The 19752-nt window shown below is 43.7% G+C and overlaps 1 protein-coding gene and 1 long non-coding RNA gene across 2 annotated transcripts; one reads left to right on the top strand and one right to left on the bottom strand.

Annotated features, from left to right (window-relative positions):
- Nucleotides 1–210: 210 nt before the first annotated feature.
- Nucleotides 211–19461, top strand: LOC308673825 (glucagon receptor-like; the record flags this gene model as incomplete). The annotated part of the gene is made up of 13 exons (XM_081337832.1): nt 211–288; nt 964–1060; nt 2147–2254; nt 4746–4867; nt 7847–7953; nt 9138–9294; nt 10431–10590; nt 11499–11559; nt 15477–15546; nt 15711–15799; nt 15919–16057; nt 17077–17118; nt 18094–19461. The coding sequence occupies 13 exons, from the start codon at nt 211–213 to the stop codon at nt 18163–18165; spliced, it is 1302 nt and encodes a 433-aa protein (XP_081193958.1). The 3' UTR covers nt 18166–19461.
- On the bottom strand, nt 10950–11474 carry LOC308673828. The gene is made up of 2 exons (XR_014027750.1): nt 11407–11474; nt 10950–11162 (listed from the first exon to the last, which is right to left on the bottom strand). It is a non-coding gene; the product is annotated as an uncharacterized lncRNA (long non-coding RNA).
- Nucleotides 19462–19752: the final 291 nt, after the last annotated feature.

Raw genomic sequence — 19752 nt, 5'->3', positions numbered from 1 at the left:
TGACTCAGGAATTCTGGGAGTTGAAGTCCACGAGTCATAAAAGAGCCAAGGTTGCCTGCCCCTGCCCTAGGTCTAGGAGTGGGTCAGCTTTGAAGCTTTTTAAAGCCAACACTGCCTTTTGTTAATGTTTTTCTTCTATTTTTTTTTAAATTTTAGAGAGAATTCAGGAGCATAGCTGAGTGAGTGATTCATGCGCCGAGGCTGTGGCTCATGATGAAGGATGTGCTTTTGTCCCATCGTGCAGGAAAACAGATTGGTTTCATCTTGATGAGCTCCATCTTTATGGAGGTAAGAAGGTCACTCAGCAAACAGCAAGAGCTTGCCTTGTTCCCGGGGAATGTGTCAGGCGCAGAGAATCAGGACCACCCGATTAGGTTGTAAGAGAGAAGATTTGTTCAAGCCGGTACATAAGAGTCTGGTCAGCTAAAGTTTCACTTCCCTTTCTGTGCCTGGCTATTTCTTATCTTCTCAAAATAGCCGTTTGACATTTCCCTCCCTTCTGTGATTTGGAGCGAAGCAGTTTAAACAAAAGGCTGCGTCTTATATTGTCAGTGAAAAAACATGTCGATGTTTGCAGCATTCACAGGGGAAATAGCTCTGATACATCGCGTGATGTCACGTGATGTCGCGAGTTTGACATGTCTGGTCTACATGAATAAAATGAACACAGTGTACTATGTGGCATGATCTTTCCTCACTCGGAGCAAGCCAGTCGTTGAATGGATTTTGATTTGATTGGGGAATTCTGGGAATTGAAGTCCAGAGGTCTTAAAAGTTGCCAAGGTTGGACACCCCTGCTTTAGAGCAAAGATGCCCGTTTTGAGACCTTACAGTGTTGTTCCAGAACACCAGAACCGCATGGAACTAGCACCAGGGAAACAGCGTGAATGAAATCTAGATAGTGATAGTATGCGCTGAATATTGTGCTTCTGACAAGACTAATAAAGGCGTAATTTTATGCAGAGCTGCAGTGCAAAGATTCTAGACAAGACATTTGACCAGTGGCTGAGATATAAAGACGAATGTATGAAGAAGATGGCCAATGATCCTTATCCTTCAGGTGAGCCTGTGTCTTTGGTGAACTGTCAGTCACAGAAACAATGGTGTCTTGAGGGTAAAATTACAGAAGGACAGAGTTGGAAGGGACCTTGGAGGTCTTCTAGACAAAACTCCCTCCTCAAGCAGGAAACCCTATACCATTTTAGACAAATAGCTCCCCAATCACTTCTTGAAAACCTGCAGTGATGAAGCATCCATAACTCTGGGAGGCAAACGTTCCAATGATTAATTGTTCTCACCATCAGAGAAATTTCTCCTTAGTTCTAGGTTGCTTCTCTTTTTCACCCATTACTTCTTGTCCTGCCCTCAGGTGCTTTGGAGAATAGATTGACCTCTTCTCTGTGATAGCCCCTCAAGTACTGGAAGATTGCTATCATATCACCCTTAGTCCTTCTCTTTATTAGACTAGACCTGGGGTAGGCAACCTCGGCTCTTTTATGACTCATGGACTTCAACTCCCAGATTTCCTGAGCCAGAATAGCTGGCTCAGGAATTCTGGGAGTTGAAGTCCATGAGTCATGAAAGAGCCAAGGCTGCCTACCCCTGGACTAGACATATATTAATGAATGAGTGCATGAGTGAGTGAGTGAATGAATGAAGGAAGGAATGTTGTTTTAACCATCCAGTCACATCTGACTTTTGGCGCCTTTATAAACAATTTCTCTCCATGCTATCTTATCAAACACAGCTTCTTTCAGTTGTTGGACATTCATCTTTGTATCGGTTTTGATGTTATCAAGCCAACATGTTCTTCTTGTTCCGCTAACCATTCCTAGCATCATTGACTTCTCCAATAAATTTGCATGTATGGTGTGGCTAAAGTAAACTGGACATCTTGTGATTTTAGGCTTCTAGTGATGTGTCTGGCTTTATATGATTCGGCACCTCTCTGTTGGTTGTCCAGGCTGGTCCATGGTTTACACAACAATGTACGCCAGGAATGAATAGTTGAATGAATAGAGCTAGAGAGTTTCATGGTATCAATACTGTCGACTGTGAGTATTTAGATGCTTGTGGGTATTCTAGTCCTAAACCCAGTTAAATCAAGGTCATCCTACCCAAACAGTCTCGCTTCTGTGCCTTGTAGGACTCTTTTGCAACCGGACATTTGATATGTATGCATGCTGGCCAGATGGGAATCCAGGCGCTATTGTCAACGTATCTTGCCCTTTCTATCTACCCTGGTACGAGAAAGGTAAGTAAGGTTGGATCTTGGGGTGCTTGGAAAGGGATCAGCAAAATATCCCAAGTAGATTGCTTCCTAGATACACTGAAGTTAGTTTGTTTCATCTCCCCCTTTTTCAATGAAAAAACAAGAATGTGAAAATGTGGAAGAACTCCATCAATCTAAAACATAAAATGTCCATCCAATCTAAATGTCAATGCTGCAAACATTGACATGTTTTTGCACTGACAATATAAGAGGCAGCTGAAGTGAAACTTCGTGTGTTAAATTAATTGGTAAATGTGATTCATGACGTGTAAATAAGGGAGAGAAATTCTGTATGATGTGGTGTGTCAAGGGGAGAATTCAGATTCTGGCACCTACCCATGCGTGCCGATGCTCCGTTTTCATTATTATAGACTTTTTTGAAATAAACAATCATGCAGTGTACTTGGTCTTATTAATCAGAACCATGACACTACCTTTTGCATAACTGCTCTGCATTGTTTTGCTCCATGAAAATCTAAGCAAATGATCAGGAGTGGGGATTTTGCCAAGCTACAGTTTTGAACCACCTTAGGGCCATATGAAATTCTTTTTCACCTGTAATGGAATGTATGGATGATCTTGGGTGAGAAGGGGAAGAGATGCCATGATTGCCCCCCCCCAATGGCTTAAAGGTCAGAGGTAGAAACTTAAGAAGGACCTACCCTAATTGATCAGATGGCTAAAAGTGATGGCTTTGAGGGATGAGGGAAAGGGATGTTGCCTAGGGACCAATCAGATAACACCTATCCTATCCTAATCTTCTATTCCATTCCATTCCATTCCATTCCATTCTGTTCAGTTCTATTCCATTCCATTCCTTATTCCATCCCGTCCTGTCCCATCCCACTCTACTCTATTCTTTCTACTCTACTCTACTCCACTCCACTCCATTCCATTCTATTCTACTTTATTCTATTCTTTCTACTCTACTCTATTCTGTTCTATTCTACTCTACTCTGTTCTTTCTATTCTCCTCTGCTCTGCTCCGCTCCACTCCACTCTGCTCCACTCTACTCTACTCACAAAGCTGCTTGTAGTTACTTCCAATTTCAATACTGTAATTTAAGAAAAGTATGTTGCTGTTTTTGAGGGTTTTGTTTTTTTAAATTATAGTAAACTTCAGCAAGGAACGATCTGCCAAAACATCCCAACCCATCTTTATGCCTATTTCTGCTTTACATCATCACATGGTATCTCTTGAGTTGATTGGAGTTGGGCAGCACTCAGATTGAACTAAATGAATAATAATTTTAAAAATGTTCTGGATATCAACTCCCAGAATCCCCCAGACATCAGAGAGAGAATGATGGATATTCCTCCATCCTTTCTGGGCTACTCAGTAAGGCGTTATTTGATAGCTGCTCCATCTGGTGGCTATAAGAGAATACAGTGTTTATGCCAGGCTGTTGTGTGAAAACTTTCTTATGTACAGTAATCTGTCAAGCAAGCCACAAAATATAGCAGTTTGGAAATTAATAATAATAATAATAATAATAATAATAATAATAATAATAATAATAATAATAACAACAACAACAACAACAACAACAACAACAACAACAACAACAACAAAGTTGGAAGGGACCTTGGAGGTCATCTAGTCCAACCCCCTGCTCAGGCAGGAAACCCTATACCATTTCAGACAAATGGCTGTCCAGTCTCTTCTTAAAAACTTCCAGTGTTGGAGCATTCAACGCTTCTGGAGGCAGGTTGTTCCACTGGTTAGTTGTTCTAACTGTCAGGAAGTTTCTCCTTAGTTCTAGGTTGCTTCTCTCCTTGACTAGTTTCCATCCGTTGCTTCTTGTCCTGCTTTCAGGTGCTTTGGAGAATAGCTTGACTCCCTCTTAAAGATTCTAACCGTGGTCCTTTTTTGGTCCCATATTGATCTTCCCAAATAAAACAGTTGTGCGAAGCAGGTTGAGCTCTCTCGGTTTTAAAGCTCTTGAGATGTTTGAACCTCTTGGTGGCACTCTTCAAAACAGCCTTACTCTAACCCCCTTAAAAGTTGGAGACCCAAGATTTCCTAACCAACATGGGCATTGCTGAGGCTTCTGGTCACATGAACTGTGTGTTCTCATATGCAATCTCTCCCTCTCTGTATTGCTTCCCACTCTGGCTACTTCAGGGCCACCATGTGGGAAGATGATGACTAATGCAAAACTCCCTTTTAATAACCCAAAGAGTTATTACAGAGCCCCTTTAATTGGATTGCTGCAGATTAATCAGTTGCACAGACACCCTAACCTAGTCATCCGATCCAGACAAACCCCGCTCTCCTCGTCACCCATGTCATGCAATTAACACTGAATGGGTTTGTGATAGATGAACTCCTAGAGCGGCCCTACGAAAAAGGGCTTCCCTAGGAATTCCATCTGTCTTCCCAGACTCCTTCTTCTCTGCCCGTAGGACAAGGGGTGAAAATAAAGCAGACAGTTGCAGAGTCCTTGCTGATTCTGGCTCTTTGTGCTTGCAGTTAAAGATGGCGTTGTGAGCCGCAAATGTGGGCTTGATGGGAACTGGGTGCTGCTGAATGGGACGGCGTTCTGGCGGGACCACGTCCAGTGTATCGAGGAGATGGAAGCCACCATGAAAGAGGTGAGAAACAAAGTCAGTTAGAACTAAGTGGCACCTCAGAATAACGACTTATGAAGGCTGCTCCCCAGATATCAACAGAGGAATAGTTTCAACATCATGAGAAGCAGTGAAGCCGTACTTGGCCTAGTGCAAGGGTAGGCAACCTTGGCTCTTTTATGACTGGTGGACTTCAACTCCCAGAATTCCTGAGCCAGCATGGCTCAGCTTGGAAACCTCTCCCCTCAGCATGGCTGGCTGAGGAATTCTGGGAGTTGAAGTCTACGAGTCATAAAGTGGCCTAGGCCTAGGTCAGAGGCAGGCAACCTTAGCTCTTTTATGACTCGTGGACTTCAACTCCCAGAATTCCTGAGCCAGCATGGCTCAGCTTGGAAACCTTTCCCCTCAGCATGGCTGGATCAGGAATTCTGGGAGTTGAAGTCCACGAGTCATAAAGTGGCCTAGGCCTAGGTCAGGGGTAGGCAACCTTGGCTCTTTTATGACTCGTGGACTTCAGCTCCCAGAATTCCTGAGCCAGCATAGGGAAACTATGGCCCCTTCATGACTCGTGGACTTCAATTCCCAGAATTCCTGAGCCAGCATGGCTCAGCTTGGGAATCTCTCCCTTTCCCCTCAGCATGGCTGGCTCAGGAATTCTGGGAGTTGAAGTCCACGAGTCATAAAAGAGCCAAGGTTGCCTACCCCTGACCTAGTGCAACTGGTGCTGGTCACCACGATACAGAAAAGATGTTGAGACCCTAGGAATAGTGCAGAGAAGAGCAACAAAGATGAGGAGGGGTCTGGAGGCTAAATCATATGATAAATGGTTGCAGGAACTGGGTATGTGTACTTTAACAAAGAGAAGGACGAGGAGGAACATGCTGTCTTCCAGTACTTGAGGGGCAGTTACAGAGAGGAGGGCATTGACTTATTCTCCAACATACAAGAAGTAACGGGCGAAAGCTTGTTAAGGAGACATCCAACCAAGGAGAAATTTTCTGAATAATCAGTCGATCAATGGCTGACAGCGATTTGTCGGAAATATTATAGGGCTTCTTCCTTGAGCATGAGCTGGACTAGAAGACCTCCAGGATCCCTTCCAACTCTGTTATACTGTTATTCTGATGCTAGCTTGCCTCCTGGAGTTATGGGTGCTCTCCATGGCTGAAGGTTTCCAAATATAGACTGGACAACCATTTGGCAAGGGTGGGACAAGGTCTCCTGCCTTGAACAGGGGGTTGGACTAGAGGATCTCCGAGGTCTCTTCCTACGCTATGCTTCTGTGTTCTGTATCCATAGGCTACAATCCCACCAACCTGCTTGATCTGTGGGAACAGTGATAATCGTAGTCCAATCTTGGCTGAGAAGGTTGAGAATCCCTACCTCAAGCCAACAATCCTTTTGCTGGATTTCCTGTGAAGGTTTGGGAGGGTTCAACGATCAGCTTTCTTGTGTTTCCGAGTTTAAAAGAACGACCTGTGCCCTCCTTTTCAGTCAGAAGTTAGTTTTTATGTTGTTTTGTCAATGAGTGCAGCAAGCACAAAGAAGACATAATGCAGTTTTTAGCGTTTCCTGTTTGACTTGAATTCATATTCCAAGTACATTTCCATGCTGTAAAATCATTTTTCTTAATAAAAAAACCACACACACACACAACCCTTAAACTAATTTATCAAATTGCAATTTCCCCCCCTCAAAGATGACTTTGAAACAGAGCTTGCAAACAGCTTTTTTTTTCTTGCTCTGCAGGATAATCTGATCTGCATAAAGATGATTTTTGCGGGTTTTCAGCAGAGTTAGGCTTGGGGAATGTTTGAAGGGGAGACTTCAGAACAAGGGCTAGAGATTAGTCAGACTAAAAACATCCTCAAATCAGTTTTATATCTCTGCTAAGAAAACCACACAGATGAAATCACCAAGACGAGGACTATATATATATATATATATATATTTCTTGACTTACAATCAAAACTGACTGGAACTTCCGTCACTAATGATGTGGTCTTTGAGTCACGACTGATTTGAAATCCTTTTTGTGTGTGTGTGTGTCATGGTTCTTAAGCGAATCACCAATCCCATTAAGTGAATTTGGTTTCCCTCACTGACTTTTCTTGTTGGAAGATCCCTGAGATGGTCGTAAATGGGGATCAACCACATGCTGGTTGCCAAGGGCCCAACTTTTATCATGGGACCATTGGGAGGCTGTGATGGTCATAAGTGCCATGACTTGTCGTAAGTCACTTTTTTCAGTGCCATTGTAATTTGTAGACTATACTTGTAATTCAAGTATTACAGGAAGGAAGGAAGGAAGGAAGGAAGGAAGGAAGGAAGGAAGGAAGGAAGGAAGGAAGGAAGGAAGGAAGGGGTTTGGTTATATGCATGGAAGGAAGGAAGGAAGGAAGGAAGGAAGGAAAGGAAGAAAGGAAGGAAGGAAGGAGAGAGGGAAGGATGGAAGGAAGGAAGGAGAGAAGAGAGGTAAGGCGGGAGGGAGGGAAGGAAGGAAGGAGGGAGAGGAGAGGAGGGAGGGAAGAAAGGAGGGAGGGAGGGAAGGAAGGAAGAAAGGGAGAGAGGGAGGGAGGGAAGTAGAAGGAAAGAAGGAGGGAAGGAGGGAGGGAAGGAAGGAAGAAGGGGGAAGGAAGGAAGGAAGGAAGGAAGGAAGGAAGGAAGGAAGGAAGGAAGGAAGGAAGGAAGGAAAAGTTATAAAATTAATATATAACTTTTTTGAAAGGCGTTTTTCTGGATTTTTTTGTTGCTATTCTGTCCCTCACTGCTAAAATAAACCTACCATTAAAATGATAAACTGATCATTTCTTTGTCAGTGGGCAAACGTGCAAAATCAACAGGGGATCAACTGCTTCTCCCCCCTCCCTGTACCCTCTTCCTCTTCCACCACCATCCCCTGCTGCTCATAGGCCAGTTCTTCCTCTCCTCCACCCCAAAATGCTATCTGTGGCTACAGCTCCTTTTCACCTGCTTGATAAGATCTCCTCTTTTCTTGTGTAGGAAGCAGCTCATCGCCTTATGATCAGCTTCAAGGTCCTTTACACGGTGGGCTACTCCCTGTCGCTGCTGGCCCTGATCCTGGCTCTCATCACCTTGACTGTCTTCAGGTAAGTCTTCCCATCATATCTGAGCAACCAGGGGCCCCCGCAAGTGTCAAATCCGGAGAAGGTTGCGACCACAATCCTGCAGTGCAGCATTTCTCAACCTCAGCGACTCTAAAAGGGCTGGGTTTCAACTCCCAGAATTCTCCAGCCAGCATAGAACTGTCTGGAAATTTCTGGGAGTTGAACTCGGCGCATCTTAAAATTTGCCAAGGTTGTGAAACAACCCTGATACAGAGTGGGGTCCTTCACTGGGCCTTGACGATGTTACCTAGTTTGGTAATGAAAGGTCTGCAAGAAACAACCAAGCTCAGAGAGCATCAAGGACACTCACCGTCCTTGATGCTGAGCTACAAGTATTCTCTTCTATCGGTACTTAATATAGTTGATGGTTTCATTTACAAATTGCCCTGACTTATTGGGAACCTTTTTCCTAAAATTAAAGTGTATCTTCAATCCATTATTCAGTCTCCTATGCTCTGAAATAATGGAGAACAAATCTTGACCTTCCTCTTTGTGATATCTTTTCAAGAGTTAAAAAGATTTAGCTGGCCAATTTATTTATTTTTAGCCATTTTTTTTCTCAAGGCAAAATATACCCGTCTCTTTCTACCTGTCTTTGTAGCATTTACTTCTGGACTTTCCATTCATTCTTGTTGCCATTATCTGAATCTGCTCCAGTTTTTCTGACTCCTTCTTAAAACACGGCACCAGGACTGCATGCTGTATGTAGTCAAGATGGAGGCTGACACAGAACAAAAAGGGAGAGTGATTTCTCCTGATTTAGAGGTTGACAGACTCATCGTCATGTTGGATCTTTTTGGAGATGATCCTTTGGGTTTTTCTTGGGACTCTCACAGGTTCTTCTAGACCAGGTCCAACCTTGGCAATCTTAAAGAGATGTGGACTTCAACTCCCAGAATTCCTTAGAAGTTTTGCTGGTGGGGGAATTCTGGGAATTGAAGTCCAGAAGTCTTAAAAGTTGCCAGGGTTGGACACCCTCATTGTAGACCATTCCAAACGCACATAGCTACTCAATTCTCCTTGAAAGCCCCCAATAAGAGGAAACTCTTCCTCCAGTTGAGTCCACCATATAACAAAGGTTCTCACCATCAAAAGAAGATTTTCTATGAGCTGATTTAATTGTGACAACTTTGCCTATTAATGCTCATGTTCTCTTGGTCTTTCAGGAGACTTCACTGCACTCGGAATTATATTCACGCTAATCTTTTTGCTTCCTTTGGGCTACGGGCCATTTCGGTGATAGTGAAGGATGCATTGCTGGAGACGATGTGGGGAAGGGAGACCTTCCAGATGTCTGACTGGGAAGCCTTATTGAGTCACGAGGTAGATACTGTCTTCCTGAGGGTCGTTTCAGACAATGGAGGTTAAAGACCTTAGAAGGACTTCTCTTCAGGTCTTCTCATAGTGATATGTTTCAAGCCAGGAGATCACAAGGCTTGTCTGGCAGCCACTGTAGAAGAATTAGCTGACTCTGGGTCATTGCCCAGTAGACGTTAAGTTCCTACCCTACTCAAACTTCTCCTTGGATCCAGCTGGTTTCACACATTAAACATGACTAGTTGAATAAACCACAATTGGCTGGGCTTACAGGACTTGCCGAGACCTGATCCCTGGTTTGCAAACCACACCATCTGAATTCACCCAACAAACTAAGCCACAATTACTTAGGTTGCAGTTTAGTGTGAGGTGTGGACTAGATAGATGTGAGAATGGTTCAGATGGGAACTGCCCCAGAGCTAACTCAACGTATTTTTGCTACCTGGGGTGAAAGCCAGTAAGTTCATATGATGCATACTGAAGCTCATCCAGCCTTATTTTAAGACTTGAAGTGGGGTAACATCTTCCTTTTCAAGACAGTTGCAGAGTACTTGCTAGGAATAGCAAAGTCTTCAGTCCAGTTCCACGCTATTTCCGATAGAGCTGCAAAAGATTCCTTTCTGATATCCTGGAGGCCCACTGAGGTTGGGTGTTTAGGTGGTTTTGGTAGTGAAGCCTACAGCCAGGATACTCCAATGGGTTCTCATCCCATTACTAATCAGGTTGTTCTCAAAATACCCTTCTTTTGGAGAAGTAAAAAGCCATTCCAACAGAAGAGAATAGTTGTAATTCCGGGTTGAACGATGGAGTGCTTGGTTGTTATCTTGCAGACATTTCATCACCCAACTAGGTAACATCATCAGTGCTAGACAGGAGTGGGCTGTGTGGAAAGGAGGAGGAGGAATGTGGGGTCCTTAGGGCTCTCTGAGCTTGGCTGTTTTCTTGCAGATATTTCATGACCCAACTAGGTAATACCATCAGTACTAGAAGGGAGTAGGGTTTGCAAAGAGGAGGAGGAGGAGGAGGAAGAGGAGAACTGTGGAGTCCTTGGTGGCTTTCTTGCAGATGTTTCACTACCAAACCAGGTAACATCATCAATGTCATTCTTTCAACAGCTCTTTTCTCTGCTTCCCTTCTCTTAGGCTGCCATTGGTTGCCGGGTGGCTCAGGTCTTGATGCAATACTGCATTCTAGCCAATCACTATTGGTTTCTGGTGGAGGCCGTCTACCTATACAAGCTGCTGATTGGCGCCGTGTTTTCAGAGAAGAATTACTACACGCTGTACCTCTACCTTGGCTGGGGTGAGATGAAACGTTCCTTTAATGTTGGGGGCCAGGGTTCAAATGATTTCAGTCTTCTCCATTACACACAACGTATTTGGAGGGCGTCAAGGGAGAAAAGCCCTGAATGCATTCAGGATACTCTTGGGGAGGCAGATAGAGATGAGGTGCGATCATCCTAACCACCTTTGCCTTCAGAGATGTTTGCAGCTAATAGTTCGATTGGGTATGTAAATAGGGATGCGGCAACTGGTTGTAGGGACTGGCCGTAAGCCACTTCAGTGCCGTTGTAATTTTGAACAGTTGTTAAACAAATGGTTGTTAAGTCAAAAACTACCTGTGCCCTTCTTCATCCTTCCTTTTATTTTTTTCCCTTTTTATTATTATTTTCCTTTTAGTTTTTCTTCTTCTTCCTTCCTTCCTTCCTTCAAGTCAGCATAATAGAAAGCACTTTATTGTGCCATTTTAAAATCTGCAGAACTGATTCCAATGGCAAAATTTGCGTTCCCTGGGCAATTTCCCCTCTTAAATTGGATCAATTCAACGGCTTAAGGAACCTGAGACCCATTTCTTGGCTGCAATCTTTTCAGCACCTAAGAAAAACCAGTAAAATAAAACAGGAGGCAGGAACCAACTTATTGGGGAGAGACTGGCCAGCTAGAGGGAGGAGTCAAGCGGGGAATTAGCCTGGAATCATCACATAGGCACAAAAGGGCAAGGCCCTAACCCCCCGCCCCCCCCCCCCTTTAAATGCCATTGAATTTGATCTTGTCTAGCCCAGATGCAAACTGCCAGCCTGGGAAAGTTCCTGTGAAATAGCCATAAGCAATAAAGTACCTAATTGAACTCATCGTGGATCTGGTTGTTCATGTCTGACACAACTTGCTTGCTGATTCCCATGATCATTTTGCTTTTTTTAAAAAAAATAGGTACCCCTGTGGCTTTTGTGGTACCCTGGATGGCTGCCAAATACCTGAAGGAAAACACAGAGTGAGTCTGGAGATGCTGGGTGGGAACCACTTTTAAGCTTTTTTTTTCCCCCGCAGACGCTCATGTAGACGGTAGGCCTCATGAAAATAGACAATGTCACCCCTTTGCTGTCTTCTTCGCCAACTTTCTGGAGGAAAAAGTACTTTTCCTCCCGATCAGAACCATTGGTAACAAAGAGTCCTGAATATGGGTCTAAAAATTTCATAAGATTTCATAAGATTCCTATCATAGATGGAAGAGGAAAGACTGAGGTTATCCTAAGGATACTACAGTAGTACGAACGTCATTATCCTGCTGGAGCATCTTGAAGTAAGCACTGCAGAGCACAGACCTGAGTTCTGTGATATTGTAGAACCTCAAGTTGGCATAGCATCACCATGATACAAAAAATGTTGCTGAGACCTTGGAAAGTGTGCAGAGAAGAACAACAAAGCTGATTAGGGCACAGGAGGTTAAATCGCATGATGAATGGTGGGGAGAACCAGGTATGTCTAGTCCACAGCTAGGCAACCTCGGCTCTTTTATGACTCATGGACTTCAACTCCCAGAATTCCTGAGCCTGCATGGCATAACCCTTATTCATATTCATCTCAAAAAAATCCTTCATCCGCTGTTTGCATTCTTCCACATTTCTCTGATTTCTAAACAAATTCTCATTTACGCGCCATGAGCGTCTATCTCCTCTTTCCTTATCAATCTCCAACCACACTGGACTGTGATCAGAGATAATTCTTGCGCAGATTTTCACCTTTTTAGTTCTCAAAAGAAGATCATTAGTCAACAAAATAAAATCAATCCTCGAAAAAGATTGGTGTCTATCAGAATAAAACGTATAATCCTTCTCCCGCAAATGTCTCTCACGCCAAATATCTCGCAATTCCAGGTCATCCTTCATTTCAAAAAAAGATTTAGGCAGTCTAGCGTGACTTGGAATGCGTTTAAAGGCTCCAGCCTTATCCAACTGTACATCCATAACTCCATTCCAGTCCCCCATAAAAATAAAGGATTTATAATCCAACTGGGTAAGCTTTGTATGAAGTAAACTAAAAAAATCAGCTTGTTGTTGATTTGGAGCATATAATCCAACTAAAAGCGTCTTTTTACCTTCAAACAACAGCTCGATCATAACATATCTTCCATGCTTATCTGCTTCAATTAGGTCCGCTGTTAAGGCACTTTTAACATAAACAACCACTCCATTTTTCTTATTCTCTGCAGAAGCAACAAATTGCGTACCCAGCCTCGAGTTCAATAAATACTTTTGATCCAAAACTCTAATATGCGTTTCTTGCAGGCATATAACATCTATCTTAAATTGTTTTAAATATTGAAAAACTTTCTTCCTCTTCTGCGGTGAGTTTAGTCCATTAACATTCCAGGTTAAAAATTTAGTTGCCATGTATATCCTCGAAAAGCTCTTGGACCACAGCTTTGATAGGACTGGTTACTTTAGGCCGTGCTCCTCCCACAGCTTGGCTATGAATGCGATGTGAAGAATCTGAAGACTTTTGCTGATCTTGTTCTTTTATTTTCTTTGCTCGTTTTAAAGCAGCACGCGTCACTCTTTGCTCTCTAGGATCATCCAAAGAGATTGTAGCTTGATCTCCTCCAGCACCATTTTCCTCTGTTTCCTCCTCTTGTTGTTCTTCTTCTCCAGATCCCTTTCCAGCTTCCAAGAGCGTTAATGAGGTTGCTTTTAAGACATTATTGTAGAAATCACGTGCTTGTTTCACAGTAGTCAGCCTATACCTTTTACCTTCATACATCACCATCAGCCCCTCTGGAATCTCCCATCTGAACCTTATATCTCTTTGCTTGAGCTCTTGCACAAGAAATGTATAGTCCTTTCTTCCCCTTAAAATCCTTGGAGGAATTTCTTTTAAAACCAAGACTTCTTGTTCAGCAATCACAACCTTAACATCATAGGCAGCTTGTATAACTTGATCTCTAATTTCTCTTTTTGCAAAATAAACCACCACATCTCTAGGCAACTTTCTCTGTCTGGCAATCCATGAATTCACCCGAAACACTTTATCCATAGCTGCTCTTATTTCAGATGCTGGCTGGTTCAATACCCCTTCGAGAGCCTCAGAGATCAGCTGCTTTAAATCTTCTTTAACATTCTCTTTTAAGCCTCTAATTCTGACAGCAAACTGCATCTGGTAATATTGGGCATGGCTTAACTCCCTTTCCAACTTGCCTCTTTCAATTTCATTCTCCCGTGCTTTTACTTCTAGTATAGCATTCCTTTGAGCCAAATCATCCACTTTTTCATCTAAATCTTCCACACATTCCGCCACTTTATGCACTGAAGTCAAAATGTCTACCTTCATCACGCTGTACTTCTGTTCCATCCTCTCTTCCATTCTTTCCTCAAATTTCTCCAATTTCTCCTCCATCTGTGCAAATTTATCAGCAATTGATTGATTAATTGATTCCAAAAGTACCTGGGCATGTTTATCCAAGGCATCTCGCAAATCCTTCGATGTCAGCACTTCAGGAGGGTGCAATGCCTGTAGTGATGATTGTTGCACCGGCGAGGATCCTCCACTCCGAAGAGTTTTAGAGGGAGGTTTAGCCGCCATCTTTTAATCCTCAATTATGACGCACTTTCAATTAAAGTTTAAAAAGTCCAACAAGTTAGAGAGTACAGTAAAATAGTCCTCTTCACCTTTTCCTCTTGTACCGCTCTGCCTGCTCCTTTAAATCATAGTCCTTTCATCAGGCAGGGCTGGTTCGCAGACGCCTGGCTCTGCTCCAGGAAGTTCGGAGCAGAGACGACGGCCAGCTGGGAGCAACCCAGGCTTCGGGGGAGTTCGATCCTTCAGCCGCCCAAGCTCAAAGCTCAGGCGGCCTCGGAGAACTCTACCCCTACCTGGGGCCTCACCCCCTCCTCTTCTCCCGAGGAGGGGGCTTCAATTTCGCCCGAACAGCTGATCGGCGCTGTTTCAGGCAAAAAACAAACAGCTGAGCCGCGGGCAGCCAGGGGAGGCTGTCTTCAGCGCCGCGCCGCCAGCGGAAGTCCAACCTCGGCTCTTTTATGACTCATGGACTTCAACTCCCAGAATTCCTGAGCCTGCATGGAATTGGAGTTGAAGTCCATGAGTCATAAAAGAGCCGAGGTTGCCTACCCCTGGTCTAGTCTAATGAAGAGAAGGATCAGGGAGACATTGTAATGGACGAGGGAGAAATGTCCTGACAGTGGGAACCATTAATCAATGGAACAGTTTGCCTCCCATGGCTGGAAGTCTTTAGGAATAGACTGGACCAGGAGTGTCAAACTGCTGGCCTGTGGGCCCGGATGCATCACACCGAAACCGCGCCCACCCCATTGCCGGCAACGCAGAAAAAGTCACGATACGTCGCGATACGTCATGTGATGTTTTGAGTTTGGCACCCCTGGACTAGACAATCATTTGACCAAGAAGGTATAAGGTCTTCTGTGTTGAGCAGGGGATTGGACCAGAACACCTCCAAAGTCCCTTCCAACTCTAGAATTCTATAGTCTACGGCTACATTTTTTGTTCAACAAAAACTAGAGGCACTGGATAATAAACAAGCATTGTGAAATCTAGGTTGCTAACTGAGGTCCACTGGGGCAAGGGAGAGACTCTGGTCTTCCTACCATCCACCAGGACTAGGCGGTGAGCAAACGGGCTTTTCCATCCATTCACAAGGCAAGCTGTTTGAGAAACGTCAATCGTGGCAATCAATTTCTTTGAAAAACATGATCTTCTAATGCCCCTTTGGACTTAATTTTGGAGCGCTAAGTATAAAGCAGCTCCAATGCTCTTCAACCCTCCATCCTTAGTCAATAAGACCTATCAAGAGTCTGTTAGAACATTTATCTGTGCTATGGATGATCAGAATATGGTCTTTATTTGTATCTAATGGCCGCCTTCTTTTCGATCCTGCAGGTGCTGGGGGGTTAATGAGAACATGGCTTACTGGTGGATTATTCGTTTCCCTATTCTGCTGGCATGTATGGTAAGCACCTCTATAGCTGGAATGGGAGGGAAGATGATAGGATCTGGTGCAATCTTCTGTGATTCTGAAACTCTACTTTAGGATCTGTGAAGAACATTGACATTAATCTTTGGGGGGGGAAATGCAATCCCCATCATTTTATGATGTAATGTGTTTCTTCCCAGATTAATCTGTTGATTTTCATGCAAATCCTCAAAGTGATCTTGGCTAAGTTACGGGCTAGTCAGAAGGACTACACAGATTATAAACTGCGGTGAGTTGAGCTCGCCAGGCCAGCAATCAACGGTGGTTGATTGTGGCTTCCTAACAAAAAGTCATTATCTCGGTTTGATTTTTCCCTACTAATTCTGACATCTCTACGCTCTCTTCCAGGTTAGCCAAGGCCACCCTAACCCTCATGCCTCTGTTTGGGATTCATGAAGTGGTTTTCATCTTTGCCACCGATGAGCAAACCACAGGAATCTTGCGTTACATCAAAGTTTTCTTCACACTTTTCCTCAACTCCTTCCAGGTATATTTTCACCTCAGTGCCATTCTGATCCATCCTTCAGGTATTTATGATTGGGTGCTAGTCACTGCATTCATTTATATTCAGACATGGAGAATCGTACGGTGCCAACTTTGCAGTAGGAACCTTTCTGTGATTCTTGATAGTCAAATGGTCAAGGCTGATCCCATGTCCAACAGTAACCCCTTCAAAAAGATGTAGCTCTTTTCATTTGGAAGAGCTGAAGCGTTCCTCTTCCACACTGTGGCTCACATAGAGCTTTGTACCAAGGCATTCTGGGAGATAGCCCTGAATATCGGTAACTAACCATTTTGTGTGTTTTGGCCTTCAAGTCAAACTTGATTCCAAACAACTGTACTTTTCATTTTAGGAAGTTATTTGCTGTAGCTTTCTGGTCCAAGGAACTGGTCCAAGGCCACAACTGGCTTTGTGCCTAAGGCAGGAGTAGAACTCAGAGTCACCTGGTTTCTAGCCTGGCACCTTGAACTACCATACCATACCTTGTCTCTAATCATATAATGCTACAAATCTAGTGTCTAAGTCTACTTTCTCCACTAGTCTTCCAATCCCATGTACTGGATCTCCCACCAACACAACAATGGTGCGTGCCTGAGATCGAAACATACCCCAAATGGAAAGTACTGTGGTGGGGGAGGGGGAGCTGAATTGGGGAAGAAAGAATGAAAAAACAAACAAAAACAAAAGAATCCATCTGAACAAGTTTGGCTCTGAAGAGCATGAAATATTTTAGAATTAAATCTAAGAGAGAAATGGTGATGTTTTTGGTAAAGCTGTATGGATAGACTTAAATATCATAGTTGTAGACTTGGAAGGGACCACAATTTCTACAGCTGACCCCAAAATGTAATTTCCGTAAGGCAAGATTTGGGTTATGTAACAGGATACCGGCTTATACCCAATGCTGATAGCTATCTTAGTCCAGATCCAATGCCCAATCACCACAATTTTAAGTATCGTGACAGATGTGTCTAATAGATAACCTGTTCTATCTACTACTACAGGGGTTCCTGGTTGCTGTTCTCTACTGCTTTGCCAATAAGGAGGTGAGTATCCCCCCACCCACCCTCTCTTGACCCATCACTAATTCTGAACAGCTTCAGAGGGACCCTCCAGGCCATCTCCAACTTTAGATAAAAAGGCATTACCAGAGATGGTTTACACTAGTGTTTCTCAACTTTTAAGACATATGGATTTCAACTCCCAGTATTCCCTGGCCAGTTTTGCTGGTGTAGACCGATAGTAATTAAGAGCATCATAAGTGGCTGTTTTTAAAAAAAACACAGGGAAGAAATAAGAGAATTGATTTTACAAAATTAAAGGTAAAGGTAAACGTTCCCCCGCACACGCATGCCAGTTGTTTCCAACTCTAGGGGCCACTGCTCATCTCCGTTTCAAAGCCGAAGAGCCAGCGCTTGTCCGAGGATGTCTCCGTGGTCATGTGGCCGGCATGACCAGACACCAAAGGCGCACGGAATGCTGTTACCTTCCCACCGGAGTGGTCCCTATTTTTCTACTTGCATTTTTTACGTGCTTTCGAACTGCTAGGTTGGCAGAAGCTGGGATGAGTAACAGGCGCTCACTCTGAGCAAACCTAGATACTGATAAAATTCTACATCTTTTCAGATCTAAGTTTTCAGAGACCATGAAGGTTCAGGTAGTGGGCTGGGATCGGAGACCCGGGTTCAGGTGCCCACTCAAACAAGCAGGTGACAACTCTGGGCCAGTCATTTCCCCAGCCCATCCTGCCTGAAGAAGTGGTTCCTGTATAGTGTAATAAAATGGAGACATCTCCATCACATATAAAAACACTACGGTACACTCAGAGATAAGGCAGGAGGTAAATGTAGTTCTGTATTTTTTTTAAAAAAAATTCAACCATCTTTTCAGCTATTCTTGGGATTCCAGAATCACCCATTAATCTTCTATGTATTTCGGTCTCTTTAAGAATTCCAATATTCCCAAAATGCTGTGAGGTCCAGGAGAAAACATTTAACTCTTAAAAATTCTCCTTGTTCCAGGTGAAATCTGAAATGAAGAACAAATGGCAGTTGTGGAAACTGGACCATCCAGCGCTCAGTTGCACTCAGTGAAAAGAGATAACATGGAATTTGGTGTATCATACAGCAAGAATGTGCCGAAGTGGTTCGGATGGGCCTCAAGACTGCTCTGAAGGGACTGTTGCTGCTGTTTTGAGGCAATTATGACCTGTTCTGGAATGAAACTCTTTTGATGGGTTTGCTATCTTCGCTTTCTTGAGGCCAAAAAACACGGGGAAAGGTGCTTGACCCCAGTATTGGCAGGAGGATGAGGAGGAAGTTCTGAAGAACATGAGGGGAAAACTGTCTGGAGCCAATTGCAAGAGAAATTGTGAAGCTTTTGAAACGGTGTTGCATGCACATATCGTGGACCTTCATTAGCTCAGGATCCAACTTTTATTGGTCAGACTTGACTTTCGTGACAGCTCAAGGCCTTAACGCTCTTCAGGTATGAATGCATTGAGTTCTGATCTTATGCCTTTCATATAGCAAGATGTGGAGACCCCAAGAAGTGAAAGGGCAGGTCCTCAAGTTCACTTCTGAATGTCCTGGATAAACGGGGAGGAATCAGGAAGAGTTTTTCATCAACTGATGTAGCGGCTCCCCAATCAAGCAATGGCCAACTTACTACTTATCTATCCTGGGACTTTCCCTAATATCCATACCGAGATTCAGTGCAGATACCACATTAACTGGGAGAAGGTTTGAAAAACGTTAAGGACTTTTTGTGATTCACAGGCTCAATAGTTGTGTCCATTTCCACACGTACAAACACACACACTTTTTTTGATACATAAGTGGAATCATGATTGCTGAAAGCAGCACATTTAGCCTTGGATAAAATGCAGAAAGGGATGTTTTATGAAGGAATGGTGTACAGAAGGGTTGAGAGTTAAAAATTCCCCATCTCCTATTTAAAAAGGGTAAAGGTTCCCCCGCACATGCGTGCTAGTCGTTTCTGACTCTAGGGGCCGGTGCTCATCTCCGTTTCAAAGCTGAAGTGCCGGCGCTTGTCCGAGGACGTCTCCGTGGTCATGTGGCTGGCATGACTAGACACCAAAGGCGCACGGAACGCTGTTACCTTCCCACCGTAGTGGTCTCTATTTTTCTACTTGCATTTTTACGTGCTTTCGAACTGCTAGGTTGGCAGAAGCTGGGACGAGTAACAGGCGCTCACTCTGTTACACGGCACTCGGGATTCGACCCGCCAAACTGCCGACCTTCTGATCAACAAGCTCAGCGTCCTAACCCACTGAGCCACCGTGTCCCCTACTTAAAAAGGATACTGGTGCCCAATTTCCCCAAAGAGGATGAAATTGTAGTGTTTTAAGCCAGCCCGGCAAGAAAGAACCATACTCACCATTCCGTATTGAAAAAGGCAAACCTGAATCTTTTTTTTTTTAAGTTTGAAATGCATGACTTCCCCAGAAAAACAGCCTCAATCTAGGTTCTGGGAAAAGAGGATGGCCGATATGAATGAAGGTATTTGGGAATTTCGAAAAAAGCATCCATGCCGATATTGAATCCTGACAAATGTCGGCAAAATACCACTTCATGTTGAGCTTAGCCTGGCCTGGCACGTTCCTTTAGATTTAAAAAGATGTTGGTGCTTATAGACATTTGTACCTGTATTTAAAAAAA

The sequence above is a fragment of the Vipera berus genome (assembly GCF_964194415.1).
Source record: "Vipera berus genome assembly, chromosome: 13".
NCBI classification, from domain to species: domain Eukaryota; kingdom Metazoa; phylum Chordata; class Lepidosauria; order Squamata; family Viperidae; genus Vipera; species Vipera berus.
Note: the sequence above shows the minus strand (reverse complement) of the source record. Positions and strands in the feature narration are given on the sequence as shown.